The sequence below is a fragment of the Diplotaxodon limnothrissa genome, linkage group LG11 (assembly GCF_057381915.1).
Source record: "Diplotaxodon limnothrissa isolate DT_005_m linkage group LG11, D_limnothrissa_male_GT1.1, whole genome shotgun sequence".
Classification (NCBI taxonomy): Eukaryota; Metazoa; Chordata; class Actinopteri; order Cichliformes; family Cichlidae; genus Diplotaxodon; species Diplotaxodon limnothrissa.
Window position 1 is genome coordinate 39,902,994 of NC_140606.1, and position 18,593 is coordinate 39,921,586.

At 49.1% G+C, this 18,593-nt stretch overlaps 1 protein-coding gene across 2 annotated transcripts in view; it reads right to left on the bottom strand.

The window, feature by feature from the left end:
* LOC146623630 (atrial natriuretic peptide receptor 1-like) overlaps positions 1-18,593 on the bottom strand; it is a 60,885-nt gene that overhangs the window by 9,920 nt on the left and 32,372 nt on the right. For both annotated transcript variants that reach the window (XM_085366756.1, XM_085366755.1), the window contains 10 exons: positions 7,552-7,646; positions 7,249-7,384; positions 6,777-6,861; positions 6,425-6,542; positions 5,786-5,860; positions 2,690-2,767; positions 1,622-1,726; positions 1,447-1,518; positions 972-1,134; positions 665-820 (listed from right to left, as the gene is read on the bottom strand). In XM_085366756.1, coding sequence (XP_085222882.1) covers positions 665-820; positions 972-1,134; positions 1,447-1,518; positions 1,622-1,726; positions 2,690-2,767; positions 5,786-5,860; positions 6,425-6,542; positions 6,777-6,861; positions 7,249-7,384; positions 7,552-7,646 — 1,083 coding nt within the window. The remainder of the gene's footprint in view (positions 1-664; positions 821-971; positions 1,135-1,446; positions 1,519-1,621; positions 1,727-2,689; positions 2,768-5,785; positions 5,861-6,424; positions 6,543-6,776; positions 6,862-7,248; positions 7,385-7,551; positions 7,647-18,593) is intronic.

An 18,593-nucleotide genomic window follows, 5' to 3' on the forward strand; every position in this document is an offset into this window, starting at 1 on the left:
GTCCGTACGAGACAAACAGAACAGCTGACGATGATCCCAGCGACGGTTTATGGTGTAACACTTTATTTGACTTCCTTATAAATAACATAAAATCCCTTTCAGACTTGTGCTGTTAGCAAACCTGTCAGCATGACGCAGGTTCCCATGGCGACAGCGGGTCGTACCTGAGCGACGGAGGCGACCAGCTACACAGACGCCGAGTCCTAATGAACGGAAAGCAGAGACGGGAACGTCCAGTGTGCTCCGTGCGAATAAATCAGAGGCCAGGTCATTAGCGGTGATGAGGCTCGCCGCTGCCGGAGCACGCACCTAAACAGCTTCTGCTCCCCAGCTGCTCTGTGAGCGTGCAGCAGCAGAGCTCGGCGTGCAGCAGCAGAGCTCGGCGTGCAGCAGCAGAGCTCGGCGTGCAGCTTGAAGCGCTTTCTGTGGTTTGGAGCGAACGCAGAAATGACCTGTGAGCGAGAGGCGGCTGAGGAACCAGCGTGGACGTGCTGTTTGCTCAGCCTCTTCTTCTCTGCTCTGATTCATCCCAGCAGGATCGCGGCTTAATCTGAAACCAGGTCGACGCCGATCACATGACCCGACACGCACACCTACAGGTGTGCATGTGCACCATCAGCCTTTAGAGCTGCACACCTGCAGCAGGAACCTCAGAGCTACCTACCTTTAGGGCTGAGCGGGTCTCCCTCCAGGTAGAAGGCTCCTCGTCGAAGCGCCACCTCCTGGAGGATGATGCCGAAGCTGTAGACATCTCCTTTCTGGGTTCCCTGAGGAGGAGGACACTCCATCCTGAGCAGCTCTGGAGCCATCCACAGCTTCTCTGCAGGGCGGCACAAACAGAGACCTCAGGACCTGAGCTTAAGATCGAAACCTCTTCATGTTTAACATTAAAGAGTTTGAGAGGAGCGTGCTGCTAACATCGCTGCCTGACTTCAGGAAAAGCAGATTAACGGCAGAGAGCTGCAACTCACGGGCGTAGTAGGCATGAGCGTCACTAGCTGCGTCGCTCTCAGACCGAAAGCTGGACAAACCGTAGTCGGTGATCTTCAGGACGAAGCGGTTATCCACGACGCAGTTGGAGGACTTGAGTTTACCGTGGGAGAAGATGACGCTGTTGTGGAGGAAAAGCATGCCCTGCAGACACAGAGAGGAGGACAGCACTGACAACATGTTTGTTATCACAGGTAACGCCACCTGGAGGTAACTTATTACTGTTGTCTTCACTTTGAGTCCTGCCATCATCCAATCAGACACCGGGGACCCCAAAGCTCTCTAACTTTGACTCCTCTGTCCTCGTTAACCTGCTCGCTTCCTCCTCGTACTTTCGCTTTGATGAGTCCCACATGCATCGCGTCAACTCCACTCCCTGAAACTGCCGTTAACGAGCTTCAGTCCAGGAAGCAGAAACTTAACGAAGCAGAGACTCTGCAGGAAATGGAAACGTACCTTTACGATGTCGTTAATGAGGGAATATTTAAACATCCAGTCCAGAGTGATGCTGTCGTTCTCCAAGATGTCCTGAACACACAAACAACCAATAACCTGTCAGCGGTGACCTTGGCGAGATCTCCTCAGCACCAGCCGTGACGCAGCCGTGACGCCGTCACCCTTAAAGCCGTACCTGCAGACTGCCTCTGGAGCAGTACTCTGTGACGATGCAGCAGTTGGGGGGGTCGATGCACGCTCCAATGAACCTGGTCAGGTGTTCGTTCTGGACGTCTCTCATCTGCACAGACGGAAACATTCAAAGGCTGAATTCACAGGAAAACACGGGGAGCATGACTCCGCCCTCGGTGACGCCCACTGTGGAAACAGACTAAAGCTGGCGTCTCAAACGTCACTGTTTGCCACTGCTGTCGTCTCATTGGACGGCCACTTCAGCGTTCAGGAAGTCCTCTCTGTGCGTCCAACACGTGGCAGCGCTGTGTTCATATGTAACAAAATAAAGACGTCAGTGTGCCCGTGTCACCGAGCTGACACAGCCTCACGTTTGTGCTCTCTGCTCATGTTGGTTTCATATTCAATCATTTTGAGAAATTATTTTAACATTTCACGCAACAACAAACAAACCCTCTCCGACAGAAAAGCCAAACTGCTTTAGATTTCTTCACATCAACATACAAGCAGGGCTGACGTGGGCCGCAAGTGGCCACTGGGCCACGAGTTTGAGACCCCTGGACTGAAGGGACATTTCACAGCGTTGCCCATTAGACCTCCTCAGACCAGGTCCAGGTCCAGACCATGAAGCCTAGAATTACCCTGACCCGAACATCGTTCAGGTTGTTACATCAGTGATGTAAATCCAGAAGCTCAAGTCTGGAGAAGAATAACAGGAAGTTGACCGTGGAACCACGTGTGGCCTGAGAACATGTGACACAGATCGTCTGTTTTTAATTAGCTGAATATTACATTTTCTTGAATGTGTGCAGTGTATGGATTAAAATGACCGAACCATGTTTACCCTGAACTGGGTAAACTGGGAGAAATAAATGAATGGATGTTTGGATGATGAAGGCCCCACTGTAGCTGCACTGACCCTGCTGGGAGCAGCTCATGCTGGCTGCTGTACTGTACTGGTGAGCCTGGTCCTGAACAGGAAGCAGACAGTAAATGTTCCCGTTCGCTTAGCCACTCTGAGCTGTTAGCTTAGCCGGTGCTAATGGTCACGTGTGACGTGTCAGACACTCACGTGTTTGAGCTCAAACAGCACCTTCCTGTTGAGCTCGATGCGTTTCTTGTTGATGTATTTGATGGCCACGATGTTCCCCTGGAAGAAAACAAAGAGCAACATACCAAAAGTCAACAACAGCGACCTTCAGTGACACGTGACATGATGCAGACGCCTCACTTCGTTCTCGTCGCTCCCTCCTGTTCTCATCGTGCTCGTTAGCTGTTTAGCTAACCTGACACGGGAGGAGCTGCATGTGAAGGTGAAGGTGTTCTGCTCATTTCCAGCTTTTTTCCCTTCTGCACTGTTAGAGCAGCTTTACATGATCTTTGTCAGAAATAATCCTTCTTTGTCTGATCCTGTGTCTCAGCTCGTGTGCTGTCTGAAACAAGCAGCTTTTAGCTCCTCCCCCTTTAAACACAATTGAATAATCTTTATTTTCATTGTTCATGTACAACGACATTGTTAAAGCCTCGTTCGCCATGTTACCATGACACACGTCTGCGCTCTTATCGATCACAGGTAGCCCTCGCCCTGCTTCCTGCTTCTGCTCCAACATGAACTTCCTGTTTTCTTCAGTCAGACCTGAAACAGCGACCAAGACCAGAAACCCATGAGGATAGAACATGGAGGATCATCGCCGCATAGACTTCGATCCAATCAGGCTTCAGAGGCATCGCCCCCTCCTGGACCTCAGATCGGCATCTCTGATCTGGTTTATGTGGTTCTAGAACAAATCAGGATAAAATACTGATGCAGACTAGCAACTCTGTGATTGGAGGGCTCCTGTCTTCATAACGAGCTTTTCCACCTGCGGCATCATTAAGACCTGAAGAAATAATCAACGACCTCTGACCTTTCAAAGTGGTGACTGATGAGTGCGGTGAAAACGGCACTCGGCTGATTGGAGGAGGAGGGCGGCTTCCTCGGAGCAGACTACAGCTCAGTTATTTCCATTCACCAGCAGGAAATTCAACTCTTAAACTAAGCTCCAGGTGTTCCCACCTGAATCCTTATCAGCGCATGCATCACCACTGGCTCCTCCCACAGCTGCACTGATGATGCACCTGGACGAGGCCGGCCCTTTCACGTGTTGGTCCTGCAGCGGGTCATGAAGGTGAACACCGCCACCTCGGGCTCCACCGTCTCCAACCATCCCTCGCAGCAGCTCTCGCCGCCATCTTCAAACCTTTCTTTCACCCCTGCAGCCCTGACACTCATCTCCACCCACTTCACGCGTCTCTGTTCCCACCCACATCCTGCACCACCCACATATTCTTCTGCAGCACCGCAGTTTTGTGCTGTTCTTCCTCCTGACGCAGCCTCCCCTTTTTATCGGACTGGGAGCAGGAGGTCACTGACCCTCCCCCTGGTGAGTCCACGCTGAACGGCAGAGCACGGCTGATTAACTCCTCCCCTCTACGCCGATCACACGTAGTGATCCCCAAACAACGATTTCATTTTCTTTCCTTCTGGTGAAAATATTTTTCTATATGTGAATTTTTTTAAATTCCTGAAATGCTGAACTTTTGAGATGATGGAGGGCGAGGAGGCTGAGGAGGGCGAGGAGGCTGAGGAGAGCGAGGAGGCTGAGGAGAGCGAGGAGAGCGAGGAGGTTGTGGAGGCTGAGGAGGGCGAGGAAGATGAGGAGGGCGAGGGGGTGAGGAGGCTGAGGAAGAGGAGGGCGAGGAAGATGAGGAGGGCGAGGGGGTGAGGAGACTGAGGATGGCGAGGAGGGTGAGGAGGCTGAGGAAGAGGAGGGCGGCGAGGAGGGCGAGGAGGTTGAGGAGGGCGGCGAGGAGGTTGAGGAGGGCGGCGAGGAGGGCGAGGAGGTTGAGGAGGGGGGCGAGGAGGGCGGCGAGGAGGGCGAGGAGGTTGAGGAGGGGGGCGAGGAGGTTGAGGAAGATGAGGTTGTGGAGGCTGAGGAGGTTGAGGAAGATGAGGTTGTGGAGGCTGAGGAGGGCGAGGGGGTGAGGAGGGCGAAGAGGGTGAGGAAGATGAGGGGGGCGAGGAAGATGAGGAGGGCGAAGAGGCTGAGGAAGATGAGGAGGGCGAGGAGGCTGAGGAAGATGAGGAGGGGGTGAGGAAGATGAGGAGGGGGTGAGGAGGGCGAGGAAGATGAGGAGGGCGAGGAGGCTGAGGAAGAGGAGGCTGAGGAAGAGGAGGAGGCTGAGGAAGATGAGGTTGTGGAGGCTGAGGAGGGCGAAGAGGCTGAGGAGGGCGAAGAGGGTGAGGAAGATGAGGGGGGTGAGGAGGGCGAGGGGTTGAGGAGGGCGAGGAGGTTGAGGAAGATGAGGAAGATGAGGTTGTGGAGGCTGAGGAGGGCGAAGAGGGTGAGGAAGATGAGGAGGGCGAAGAGGCTGAGGAAGATGAGGAGGGCGAGGAGGCTGAGGAAGATGAGGAGGTTGAGGAAGATGAGGTTGTGGAGGCTGAGGAGGGCGAGGGGGTGAGGAGGGCGAAGAGGGTGAGGAAGATGAGGAGGGCGAGGAGGTTGAGGAGGGGGGTGAGGAGGGCGAGGAGGTTGAGGAAGATGAGGTTGTGGAGGCTGAGGAAGATGAGAAGGGCGAGGAGGCTGAGGAAGATGAGGAGGGCGAGGAGGCTGAGGAAGATGAGGAGGGCGAGGGGGTGAGGAGGGCGAAGAGGGTGAGGAAGATGAGGGGGTGAGGAGGGCGAGGGGTTGAGGAGGGCGAGGAGGCTGAGGAAGATGAGGAGGGCGAGGGGGTGAGGAGGGGGGTGAGGAGGGCGAGGAGGTTGAGGAAGATGAGGTTGTGGAGGCTGAGGAGGGCGAGGGGGTGAGGAGGGCGAAGAGGGTGAGGAAGATGAGGAGGGCGAGGAGGCAGAGGAAGAGGAGGAGGGCGAGGAGGCAGAGGAAGAGGAGGAGGGCGAGGAGGCTGAGGAAGAGGAGGAGGAGGTTGAGGAAGATGAGGAGGGCGAGGAGGGTGAGGAGGATGAGGAAGATGAGGAGGATGAGGAGGGTGAGGAAGATGAGGAGGGTGAGGAGGATGAGGAAGATGAGGAGGGTGAGGAGGATGAGGAAGATGAGGAGGGTGAGGAGGATGAGGAAGATGAGGAGGGTGAGGAGGATGAGGAAGATGAGGAGGGCGAGGACACACTCACCTTGTGGTATCCGGTCTTTGCAAAGATCTGCAGATTCCCGTCTCCGGTCATCAGGGAGCCGTAGTTTGAGCCTCTCTGGAAACAAACACGCTCAGCGTCAGTGTGACCTTCATCATCTTCATCTTCCTCGTCACACCAAGGATTACCATGGTGACGATAACGATCGTGTAAAAACACCGCACGTGTACGCTCACTCGGCACTTTATTAGGAGCACGTGTGCTCCCTGGAGCTGTTCCTAACACTCATGTGTCCCTGACACGTCTCTAGAGCAGAATATTAGGTACAGCCTGGACTCTCATCCAGTAATGTGCCGCCCTCACCTTTCCCATCTCTTCACCTTTCCAACATCAAAGATGGTGCAGGTGTTCCTAATAAACTGCTCGTGGGAGTGTGTTTTCACTGTGAAGGCGTCTGTCGGATTTACAGACAGCGAGAAGAATTCTGGGAGTTTCCTCGGAGCTGATTTCAGGCCTCGTTATTTTCTGTTCCACAGTTTAGTCTAAAACGTAACGGCGACCTGAGCTCGACGCACATCTTTCTTTACATCTACCTTCGATTAGAACGCCTGTCATCAGAAGCCTTACGTACACCTCAAACCTTTAACCAGCGTCACTGCGTGGGAGTGTGCGCGCACTTACCAGTGACAGTGTGAGCTTGCTGCCGCTCCGCAGCACCTTGTTCAGGTCGCTCATCTGGATGTCGTCCCAGGAGATCCTCCAGAGCTGAGCTACCAGCTCCTTCTCCAGCTTCATCCTCCTGCAGCACAAACACTCTTCCTCAGTGACTCACCTTCATCTTCCTCCAGGTGAAGCTCAAAGACGGTCAGACACAGTCTGTCTGATTACAGTTCGCACACGCTCAGTAGTACCAACTCATTCTAAATCATTCTTCTCTGAGCGCACCAAAGAACCTGATCGTGTGGTGATGTAGCACGATCACTCCACATGCTACTGCCCCATGACCAGGTGGTGGAACTGCAGCAGCTCTCACCTGTAGATGAAGATGGCGATGGTCAGGATCAAGATGAAGAAGAAGATGACCACGATGGAGACCATCTGGTAGATGGTGATGGTCTCTGACAGAGAGAGAGGAGGAGACTGTTATTAACCCACAGACACACTATGTGATCTCACGATTCAGAACCAGAACCATTAGGACCATGAGGACCACAAGGACCATCAGGACTACGAGGACCATGAGGACCATGAGGACCAACAGGTCCATCAGGACCACACATTTTTAAAACGAGTTCTTCCTGATCTGGGCTGTAGCTCAGTTGGTAGCACAGGTCACCTACTAATCGTGAAGGTTGTTGGTTCGATCCCATTCTTGATGTATCCATCGGAGTGTGAATGCTAGATAGGAAGCACTTACGTGTGTGTGTGTGAATGAGGTGCTTTGAGTGCTCATAAGAACCAGTGCATATGAACTTTGACCTCAGACTGATCTTTGGCATACTGACTTGCGAGACAGACTTGGTTGTCGTTCTTGAAGCCACAGACAGGAAAATCAGGGGGAGGGGCTCCGCCCAGCCAGTACAGGTGTGTTCCAGGTATGACGGTCAGATGCTCCTCAGTGGTGCTGTACACCATAGCGATCTGCGAGGAGGAGGAGGTGTGGTTAACGTCCCTGGATTCGCGCAGACGTTCTAACATTCGTTACTCTAGTTTATGTTTTCAAGGTCACAAAAACGCTGAGCGCTGAGTCGGAGCCTGCGAGGACACAACCAGCACGTTTCTGTTGTGTCTGTGTTTAGTGTGTTCACCTGGAAGGTGGTGCTGTTGGTGTCTACAATGTCCCACAGAGCAAAGTCGGTCTCTCGGTCCCCGCTGTCATCCAGGTGGAGCAGCCCTGTCACACCTGAGGAGAAGCACACAGGTACACAGGTGAAGCGTCTCCTCGTCTGAAGGTTAAAGCTGTTCGCGATCAAACAATGGAAAAACGACTTCAAGAGTTTCACATAATTCACATCATTAACCTGAGTGCATCTCACACCACCATCCACCTGCTGCACCGCCTAAGGGAATTCTATTTCACCACCATCAACACCACCAAAACCATCACCTTCATCACCACCAACACCATCGCCATCATCATTGTTTTTTAACCAGCCTCTGAGCAGCCGTCATCAATAAACACTCAGTTCATCCTTCATGAAAACTTTCATCTTTTAAGCATAAATCTGACACAAACTACAGACTAAAAACTACAAATATGTCCGACCCCCTGATAGGCTTCTCTCTTCAGCTGCTTTTCCTGGGCTGTTAGTGATGAAGAAAAAAGCAAAACCAGGCGTGGAAGTAATTAAGTTAACACTTGATGGACAGGAAGAGGAAGCTCGTCCGTTAGTGAAGGTTCTGTTTTTTTATGCTAGGAGTCTAAACTGACAGAGGAACAGATGAAAGCGAAGTGGAACAGACCAGAACCTCACTGAAACCACACTCTAACAATCTGAACGGGTCCCAGCTGCAGGAGGGAAAAACATAAAAGTCCAAGATCCAAATGAAATGCCCGACAGCTGCAGAGATGACCGACAAACAGAAAGCTCGAGCAGCAGGCCTCCGTGTGCAGACGACAGCACTGAGTAACATATATGTTATTATCATTATTATTTTTATTGGTGTTAATAATTGGACTTTACAGACGTTTCAAACTTCTCAGGTTTCAGCTTCCAGAACCGGCACAGCTGGCAGCAGGACAGCCCAACAGGCAGGTACAGGTTACCTGATAAAATGGTCTTATTAACACTGGTGAGGTTATCGATGTTCAGCTGGAGAACAGAGCGCAGAGGTGCATGAGTTCATACGAACGATCCGTCCCCCAAAATCCAACACGTGACAGCAGGAAACACAACAGGAAGCAAAGACTGAGGAGAGAGGAGGTCGTGCATGAAAACAGTCACACAGACAGGAGACGTTAATTACAGACAATCAGCAGGAGGAGAGCGAGTGTGCACGCTGAAGAGGGGCTGAGTGGCGCTAACCACCCAGATGAACCATCGCCATAGAAACAAAGCCATTAGAGTTTAGGAGGGAGCTGATTGGTTGTAGAGGTCGAGCATGGAGGAAGCAACAGATCAAAGGGATTAAAACAGAGGTAAATGACACTCAGCACGACTGTGAGGCTCTCCATCATCTCCATGACGTCTCGGCTGGTACTCCGGGACGCCGGGGCAGAGGGGACCCACACTCAGACGTGAACACTATCACAGAAGCTGAGAAACACCAACTACAATTTGTTTTTAAATTTACACCAGACTGAGAAGCCATGGAGCGGGTTCGGGGGTCATGACCCCGACCTTTGAACTCACAGGGTTAAAGCCACAACAGCTGTCACACCCACACCTTAGCTCCTGTATGTGCAAAAGCCACGCAGGGAAACGATGGCGCTAATCGATCACATGCCCGTAAACCCTGGGTGTAACCCCGCCCTCCCTTCAGCACTTAGCGTTTGGAGCTCAGAGCGAACAAATGCGTGGTGGTGGAGTGCAGAGGTCAGGCTGTGGGCTGATGATGGCGTGGAGGTCGTGAGCTCTCATGCCATTTCCTGGAACCACGATCTTCCTCCGACCTTCAGGCTCTGGAAGAATGATGTTTTCATGTGTTACTTAGAAACGATGAGCCAGACTCTGATCTAAAGATAAGGATTCATCACAGTGAGACGTGTTTTATGGTGCTGGTTTATAAAAGTGCTGCTTTAAATCATTATTGGATCCTTTTATTGTCCACAGAGGTTTTATGGGTCCTTTCAGGGTTTCGGTCTCTTGTGTTCTTATCTGCTGACTTCAAAAGACAAAGTTTTGATTTCTGATGCTTTCAGGAGGAAAGAACAAAGAAACATTTCAAACAAACAGAACCAATAAAACTCAAAAACATGAACAGCACATTCAGCTAAGGACACCCATCGTGAGCAGCTTTGCATGATTACGGTTCAAAATAATCCTTCTTTATCTTAAACTGGGCCGTGCAGCCCCTGAGATTGTTTAACAGAGCACACTCAGATCAATACAAGCAATCGATAAATAATAAGCAATAATAAAGTAATGCTGAGAAAATAAAAGTAATGCTGCAGCGTAGATACAACGAGACAATAAAAACATGGAGTAAGTGATGTTCATGAAGCATAATCTTTGCTGCGATTGGCTGTCACGTAACAATGAGGCGCGGGTCCACGGAGGGCGAGCGGCGGTCCAAGGATGACATTTAGAGAGACGTGCTGATTGGACAGCGAGCTTTCCTGCTGTTTTAATGTCAGCTTATTAAAAAATCATAAATATATGTGGACCACACACACGCACAGTCATGTCTTCTTCCTGGAAATCCGATCTAACATTAACTTCAGCTCGACCAACCCTAACCTCCCCGTGACTTTAACATGTAATGATTTACGAGTTTGTCCCCACGAGGAACTCAGGACCGCAGAATGTGACCATGTAAACACATCTATGTCCTCACAACATGAGTCACACCTGCAGCTGTTAACACTGACCCCAGGAAGTTTACGTGTTCCTGGGAGGTCATGCCTTACTTTCCAGGAATCGCTGTGTGCTTGCTTAGTGTGTCTGCGTGTGCATGTGTGTGTGAAGGGCCAACGCAGACGAGTGAAGGTTAGTCTTTACGAGATCACGGGATAATAAATGTCTCATCTGAATCCAGGACTTCTGCTTTCACCTGTGAACTATAAGAAAACTGCTTGACCGGCTTTTACTGGGATTACAGTCAGTGTGTAATCCCAGTAAAATCCCAGAATCGCTCCAAAACAATCCAACCCTGTATGAAGTACTAAACCAGTCCAACATCAGCCAAAACCAACAACAGTGACCAGCCAGTCAAAAACCAGCCAGAAAACTGTCTGAGACAATCGTAACAGCACAGAGTCCAACTACAAGCCAATACCTCATAAACAATGTCCAACAATATCTATTAACCACATCCAACTATAAACAATGATCTAACCAATCAACATCCAGTCCAACCAGCTCCAGTCTCACACCAAAGTCCACCTCTGAACCAAAGCTGCAGCTGTATGGTCAGTCTGAGCAGGCGGCGCTCAAACATGGCTCTGCGTTTCTATGACAACGCTACAACAGAAAGAGAGTGGTGAAAGCTAAAGGTGGCGCTCTCAGGACGCACCGCACTAAGGCGAGTCGTGTTCTTGTTGGTAGGTTGGTCTGATGGGAAACCTCTGGCACAGTCATCCACATCCTGGTAGACAAGCTTAAAGAAGAACTTTAAACTCGTCTAAAGTTTAAAGAAACGTTTGAACTTTCAGCAGCTGCCTTCGTTTTTAGCCTCTTTAGACATTTGTGGCTCCAGCTGAAAGCAACGTGAGTAGACACGTCTGAAGTGCTCGCCCTGAACTGGAGCAATGAAGCTTTTAACACTGAAACACAGGATCTGTGTTCAATGAAAAAGGCGATCGTTGAAAGGAAATGATGAGCAAAACCGGCTCCTTAAACCCACAGACAGCATCCTAAAGTCCTTCAGCGTGTTCTTCCTGTTCCCGAGCTCTCAGGCGCACAACAACGTTTTGTCTCTTTACCAACTTCCAGTTCATTTGACAGAACTGAACCACTGCCTGAGACAGTCAGTGACTGTGCAGGTGAAGGGGCACTCAGCGTTTCATACGCAATACTAATACAGTGTTCACCAGTGAAAACTGGCACTGGAGAAAAGAAGCAAGCAGGATAAGAGCAGCTTTGTAATGACAAACAGCAATGAAGGAAAATGTTCGTTCATTCAGGGCTTTGGTTTGAAGGTGTGAAAGGAAATAGGCAGAGGCAGAGCATCATGCTGACACTCGTGAGGATGAATGGGTGGGTGGAGGCATCTTCCACGCAGGTTTGCTTTGTGTGGACATTTGTTCCTGACCTCTTCAGAGAAATCTGTGTTTTAGTGTAACTAACAAGTCTTAAAATGTTCACAGAGCCGACTGCGGTGTCATGTTATCCTTCATCGCATCCACGTCCACACCAGGGCTGGCTTTTAAAAATCTATTTCCTGATTCAAATCGGTTTTAGTCTGAATAAAGTGATCTCGATTCATTAAATCCTGGATTTAAATATAAATGTAATTAATCAGAAACTCCAGAATCAGCTCAACCAGGAGATGAGAGCAGAGACACAGAGCGTGGATCGTCCACAGACGTCGGGGCTGAAACACTCAGATTCTGCAGGTTTCGTCTCTCTGACCAAAACTGACAGAACCAGAAAGAAGCTCAAACTTCACGTTTGAGAAACGTCGTCATGAATTCTCTCTGACTTTGGCTGTTTTACTTCCTGCACAGCTCTCTCTCCCTCAGTGCACTCAGACTTTTACCATCAAATCTCCGTCTCCTGCTGCTCACGCTCCGCTGCTGCGCTCGCTGCTGTCGGCCTCTGACAGCAAAGCCTCACCTCTGTTCAGACTGAAGACATTTAGACTTCAGTGATTGCTCAGCTGTGATCGAACCTCTGTGACTCTGCTTCACTTCAGCAGCATCAGGTTGCTTCAGTCTTTGATCGACTGCAGAAGAGTTCGAAGCTTCTCTGCTATAAAAAGCCAGAACAGGAGAACCTGCTTCATGTTTTATCCTCAGTTACTTTGACACAAAGACGTCTGCGGTGATGCTCACACCTCTGATGGAGCCTCACAGCGTCAGCTTTGTCTTATACATGGATACGTGCTGATAAACGATCAGAGTCTGAACCCGTCCCTGCTTCACAGCTCACAGTTGAAATACGTTCCAGTATTTCATCGCTGTATGTGGCTGACGTTCCCAAACCCCGGGTACATCACTTCACGTGTCTGTGCTTCCTAAGACGCCGTCTTCAGCGCTGACAACAGCGGGAAACGTGGCTGTAACGTTGGACATGGACCTCTCTGATCAGTGTTGACGTTTTCTATGATTCTGATGTGACTGAATGGCGTGAGTGTGAGACAAAATCGTGCAGCCTAACTTAATAAACCTGGACCAGCTGTCCCAAGGCTCAGCACTGGAGTGCTTATCCAGCCTGGAGTCTCGGCATCTCGAGTTCGTTCCAATCCAGGATTTGCTGGCTGGAGTTCCTGGAAGCGGCCGAGCTAATCGACACACAACACAGGGCATCAGGGTGAACGCTGGTTTCACGTGTGAGGCTGTGAATAGTTTCTGCTGGAACATGTGATCTCCAGCACCCAAACTGACTTCTTTGCAGCTTTTTGGGATCGTGCGGACAGCTGAGCGTGCGCTCCGGCCTCGTTCTTTGCATCCTGAGGAAACACTGTCTCCATGACATCAAAGCAGATCAAAGCTGCACTTTCACAGCTGTTACTGTTCCCGTCAATGGAGGTTTATCCAGTCTGACACCAACAGCCAGTGCACCAACATTACTGTTTCCCGGTGAGCCTGTCTACATCCCACCTCAGGAACTCTTCTCTCTCATTCAGCTCCTTTTCCAATAAATTCATCCGGCCAGCAAACTGGAAGGTCCCACCTTACAGTGACCCACCTTCACATCAGCCAGCTGTGTTCACCAGTGTTGGTCAAGGTACTTGAAAAAAGTAATCAGTAACTAATTACCGATTACTCCCCCAAAAAAGTAATCCTGTTACTTTACTGAATACTTATTTTCAAAAGTAATTAATTACTTAGTTACTTAGTTACTTTTTAAAAACCCGATTTACAACCTGAATAGGTGATAAAGTGATAGATCTTTCAGCCCAATTCTACTTTTTCTGCATAATCCATCATACAAAATGTAATCAAATGGAAAAGTCTCTTTTTAGGCAAGGCAAGGCAAATTTATTTGTATAGCACAATTCAACAACAAGGTGATTCAAAGTGCTTTACAGAGACATTAGAAACAAAAACAAATAAAAAGTATGATTTAAAATTGATTAAAACAAACTAACTAAACACACACATTTCACACCTGTTCGCGCGTTACTGCGCGAACAGGTTAAAACTTGATTAAAACTTGTTTTGTTAGTTTTAATCTTTTAACTTTATGCATCAAGCAAAAATTTAATTATCTGCAACATTCTCTGAGTTGAATAAATTAGTTTAACATTTAAACCTATTTTCTGCACATTCCAGAACATAAAATAAAATATTTTGTGTGTTTGCACTCAGTCTTTCAAATAGATGCAAGTAAAACACAGCAGAAAATAAATAAAGTCAAAGACTCAGCGGTCCTGTTGCTCTATTTTCACCTGTAAAGCAGGAGTGGGGTAGGCGGAGGTTTACCCTGGTGCAGGTGTGCCGCGGTCAGTGGAAGAATCCGCGAGTTTCTCTGTGAGTTTCCCATTACGTCGTAGCTACTCGGTGCTTGTTGGAAGTTTAGGGGTTTTTCGCTGTAAAAAGAAGTTTTCTTCCCACGCACAGCGGACACTAATGTTTTTGTCACTTTTTATGGAATCAAACTCAAAGTAAGGTCAGTACTTCCACGCTTTAAACGCTGCACGCTCATACTCTCTCTGCACTCGATATATGATCCATTGTTGATCTGCACACAGCTGTTGTCACGAACGTCACACTCGCTTACGTCACTGTCATGAGACATTCTCGCAAAAAATCACGGTTTTAGTAACGCAGTAACGCAGCGTTCCTACGGGAAAGTAACGGTAATCTAATTACCGTTTTTGCAATAGTAATCCCTTTACTTGTTACTTGAAAAAAGTAATCAGATTACAGTAACGCGTTACTGCCCATCTCTGGTGTTCACTAAACTGAAACATGGAGTCCTACAACACTGGTGGCCTAAACCAGCCCTTGTTCACGCGCTGGTCTCAGTGTGGCTGACTGAGAGAAACCAGATCATTGGGCATCCGAACAACATCCTCTGCAGCACGCCGACAGCTACGCGTCTCACATTCAGAAGGGAGCTGTCATTGACCGACATGTTTTTGGGGCTGGTTTTTAAAATAAGAAAAGGAAGCACGTTAGCAGCTGGATGGACGATTTTCCTCAGCCTTTTGGAAACATCTGTGAATCCTGGTCCACTGGGTGTCAGACAGGTTAATCTCACCTGTGAAGCTGAACTGGGTACCTGGACTGGATCCCAGGGTAACGTGGCAGTTCAGTACTCCAACCCAACCCAAGAGCTACAACCGCTGGGTTGTTCTAACCTTTTCACCTGTTCAGCTGATGCTGCTCAGCGTGGGTTAGCTCTGGCTCTGTAAAGCAGGAACTTCATTCAGTCTCTGTTCTTACTGTGCAGCGAAGCACCGACACTTTCTAAGGTGTAGTGCAGCTGAGTGATGGCGTTAACTGAGTGCACAAACTCAGCAGCTGCAAATAAAGTGGAAGATCGCTCGGGTGGGTTAATTAGACATTTCTCCAGCAGCAGCAGCGGGTTGGCCTGTGGCCTCAGGGTCTCTGCTGATTATCAGAGCCTCAGTGCGCTGCCTCATCAAGTCAAGAGGCTTTACTGTCATTTCAACCATGTGCAGTGGGACCGTACGCAGTTCCTCTGAGACCACGGTGCTAAATATGACAATCAACACAAAGTGCAAGTGTGCAAAAAACCCCAGACAGAGCAGAAGCATCCAGACACACAACAGTGCAACAATGACAGTGGGTTGTGCAAACAGACTGAGCATTGTGCTCATCTGCAGGAATGACAGAGGACGAGGCGGTACGTCCTCAGCCTCACAAACTTTCCATATCGGGGATCATCCAGAACTTTCCAGATCAGGTTTAGAAACTTTTCCTGAATAAACTGTCCTGAAATTTGACCCCAGCTGTTTCCTCCTGAGAGCCGTCTCAGCGAGCTGCTGCATTAAATCTGCTGCAGACCTGCTGTAATATTCCCGATCATTCAAACGTGCTGCGACGTGTTCGTCCATTAGTTAATGGAGCGGAAACAGCAGAGAGGAAGCTGTAATCTGATCTTCTCACTCCGATTCACGGTCTTCACAGCCGGCCTGCCTCCTTCCTCTCGTGTCCTGTTTGTCATGGAGATTATCTCTGATGAGATCTTATTAGCCACCCTCCCCTTCTTTCTGTCTCATTCACAGCTTTTCCGTCTCTTGTAACGCTCATTCTGCCTGATCACGGATCATCCTGCGGAGCGCTGTGGTCTGTAACCTCCCGTTAAGCATGAATGTGCACAGGGGTAGATAATCTGCTGTGTGGAAGAGAGAGAAGGCAGAGTCACGCAGACAGGAAGCTGGAAGAAACAACTATCGCTGCAAACGAATCAAAGACTCTGAAGCTGCAGAGAAACCTGCGTCATGGAGCGAGACAGCGCCTAGAGTGCAGGGCGCTGTGAATCTGCAGACACGGACACGTTTTCACTGTGAAAGTTGAGACGATGTTTGAAGATTAACATCTCAAAGACTTTTGTCGAGTTCAAATCTGAAAAAGTTCAGTTCACTAATAAAAACTTCACACTGTGAAAGAAATTAAACAATCGAACATTAAAATTCAAATCGGATCATCTGCTGATTGTTTGATTTTGTGGCACAGTTTGTCAGATTTTGCTCTTCTACCATGAAATTTGAATAAAAATGTAGTTTTCTTAATTTATGTGACTCAGAATGTAAAAAACCACCATCTGTCACTCGTGTGTGTTTGAATACGGACTCTGGAGAGCAGCTGGAGTTGTTGTCAAAAGTCCCTGAATTTGAGCTTTTTTAGCTTTTGAGATTTTTTGTTCAAGCACTCCGTCAGATTTCAAGGTGTAGAAAAAATGGTGTGAAAGTGGGCTGACGGCCATTTTTCAAGAAGACATTGAAACGTATTTGATATATTGTTCTTTAAGCTAACATTTCACAACACTCATCATATAAATTCAAACTCTGCACCATAAACTTTTAATGGAAATCAGAGTCGGTGGAGCAGACAGTGTTGGCTGACTGTAGATGGACTGGTGGTAGAAGAAGGACAGCGAGAAACCAGTTCATTTAATGGAAAATTACTGTAGCATATCCATCCATACTGGATATATGGATGGATATGCTACGCAGATGACACCAAGAGTTATCTATCCATGAAGCCAGATAACATAAATGTATCACCCTATCAGAGCACTTCGCTCTCGCTCTGCAGGCCTACTTGTTGTTCCTAGAGTATTTAAAAGTAGAATGGGAGGCAGAGCCTTCAGTTTTCAGGCCCCTCTTCTGTGGAACCAGCTTCCAGTTTGGATTCGGGAGACAGACACTATCTCTACTTTCAAGATTAGGCTTCAAACTTTCCTTTTTGCTAAAGCATATAGTTAGGGCTGGACCAGGTGACCCTGAATCCTCCCTTAGTTATGCTGCAATAGACGTAGGCTGCCGGGGATTCCCATGATGCATTGAGTTTTTCCTTTCCAGTCACCTTTCTCACTCACTATGTGTTCACAGACCTCTCTGCATTGAATCATATCTGTTATTAACCTCTGTCTCTCTTCCACAGCATGTCTTTATCCTGTCTTCCTTCTCTCACCCCAACCAATCACAGCAGATGGCCCCGCCCCTCCCTGAGCCTGGTTCTGCTGGAGGTTTCTTCCTGTTAAAAGGGAGTTTTTCCTTCCCACTGTCGCCAAAGTGCTTGTTCATAGGGGTCATATGATTGCTGGGTTTTTCTCTGTATGTATTATTGCAGGGTCTACCCTATGTTTGGAAGGCTGGATGGATGTGTCGTGGCCCCGCCCCCCTGTGAGTGCGTCATGTTTTGGCGCCGAGTTCGGCCTTTGTGCAGTCGTGTGTTTACGTGTTCGTGTTCCTCTGGCGACCTGACAGCTGGATGTGGGGTCTGTCTCTGACATACTGCAGGTTCACATCTGTTTTTGGACCTGGAAGCTGAAAGCTGTTGCTTGGTAACCACATCACCTCATCTCACGGCTTATAAATCAGAGATTAGGAAGACTGACAAATCTCATTAGGACACTGCACTCCTCAAGCAGGCAAACAGGTTCATCACACAGGAGACATGAAAGCTCACCACCAGCTGCCCGCAGTAGGCGAGGGTCCGGCGTGGTGGCCCTGCAGGTGTCTGCGCTCATAAACATTTCAAATAAAGAGTGCGTGCAGACCGGGTTCAGTGACAGCTGTCCTGGAAACAGAGGGGGAGGGTCAGCTCGGGGAAGGAGGAGACCAGCCTCCTCCTAGCAGGAGTCACATTTCACACCACAGGAAGTCTGCTTCACTGTTTATTCGCAGGGAAACGTGATAACGTCTGCCAGAGAGCGTTCAACGATCCACAATCTGCCTTTTCCAGTCAGGACACGATCGCAGCATCCACAAATCAAATCTCCATCCTTTCAGTCGGGTGGGTGACAGCCCTTTTTAGGAACAGCTGGCAGTCTGGGCAGGACCATTTCCCCAGCTCGCCCTCTCTTCAGTAGACTCTCTCTGATTGGCTGTTGTAATAAATTGAGGGTGTGAACAGTTTCAAATGTTTCTGCAGATCTGTCACATGACCAACACTTTGTGCTCAACACCGTAAATCACCTTTGATGCTTTTACGAGAACACCATTAAGGCACGAGTGCATAAACGGAGGCTCGTTGGCTGAAGCGGTCTCGTCTGCGTGAGTGCAGACACGGTGACGCTAACGAGGCCTCGCCGTGATGGATGTGGACAGGACGGAGCAGAGGAGAGGCAGGCGGGTGGAGGACAGGCTGAAAGCAGGACTCTGGTTTCACATGATTCGATTTCCAAGATATTTTTAGGAGATGTCCAGGGCTGGCTGACAGCGAGGCGAGGAGGTCAGAGCGTTTCAGTAACAGGAGAAAAATCAGAGAAAGGAGCGCTCACAAAGCCTCTTGAATATCAGTGTCTCCCCCGGAGCAGCACTGGCTGCTGATCCTGAGGAAAGACTGCTGTCTGCACACCTTTACCTGCACCGCAACACCTGGCGGAGC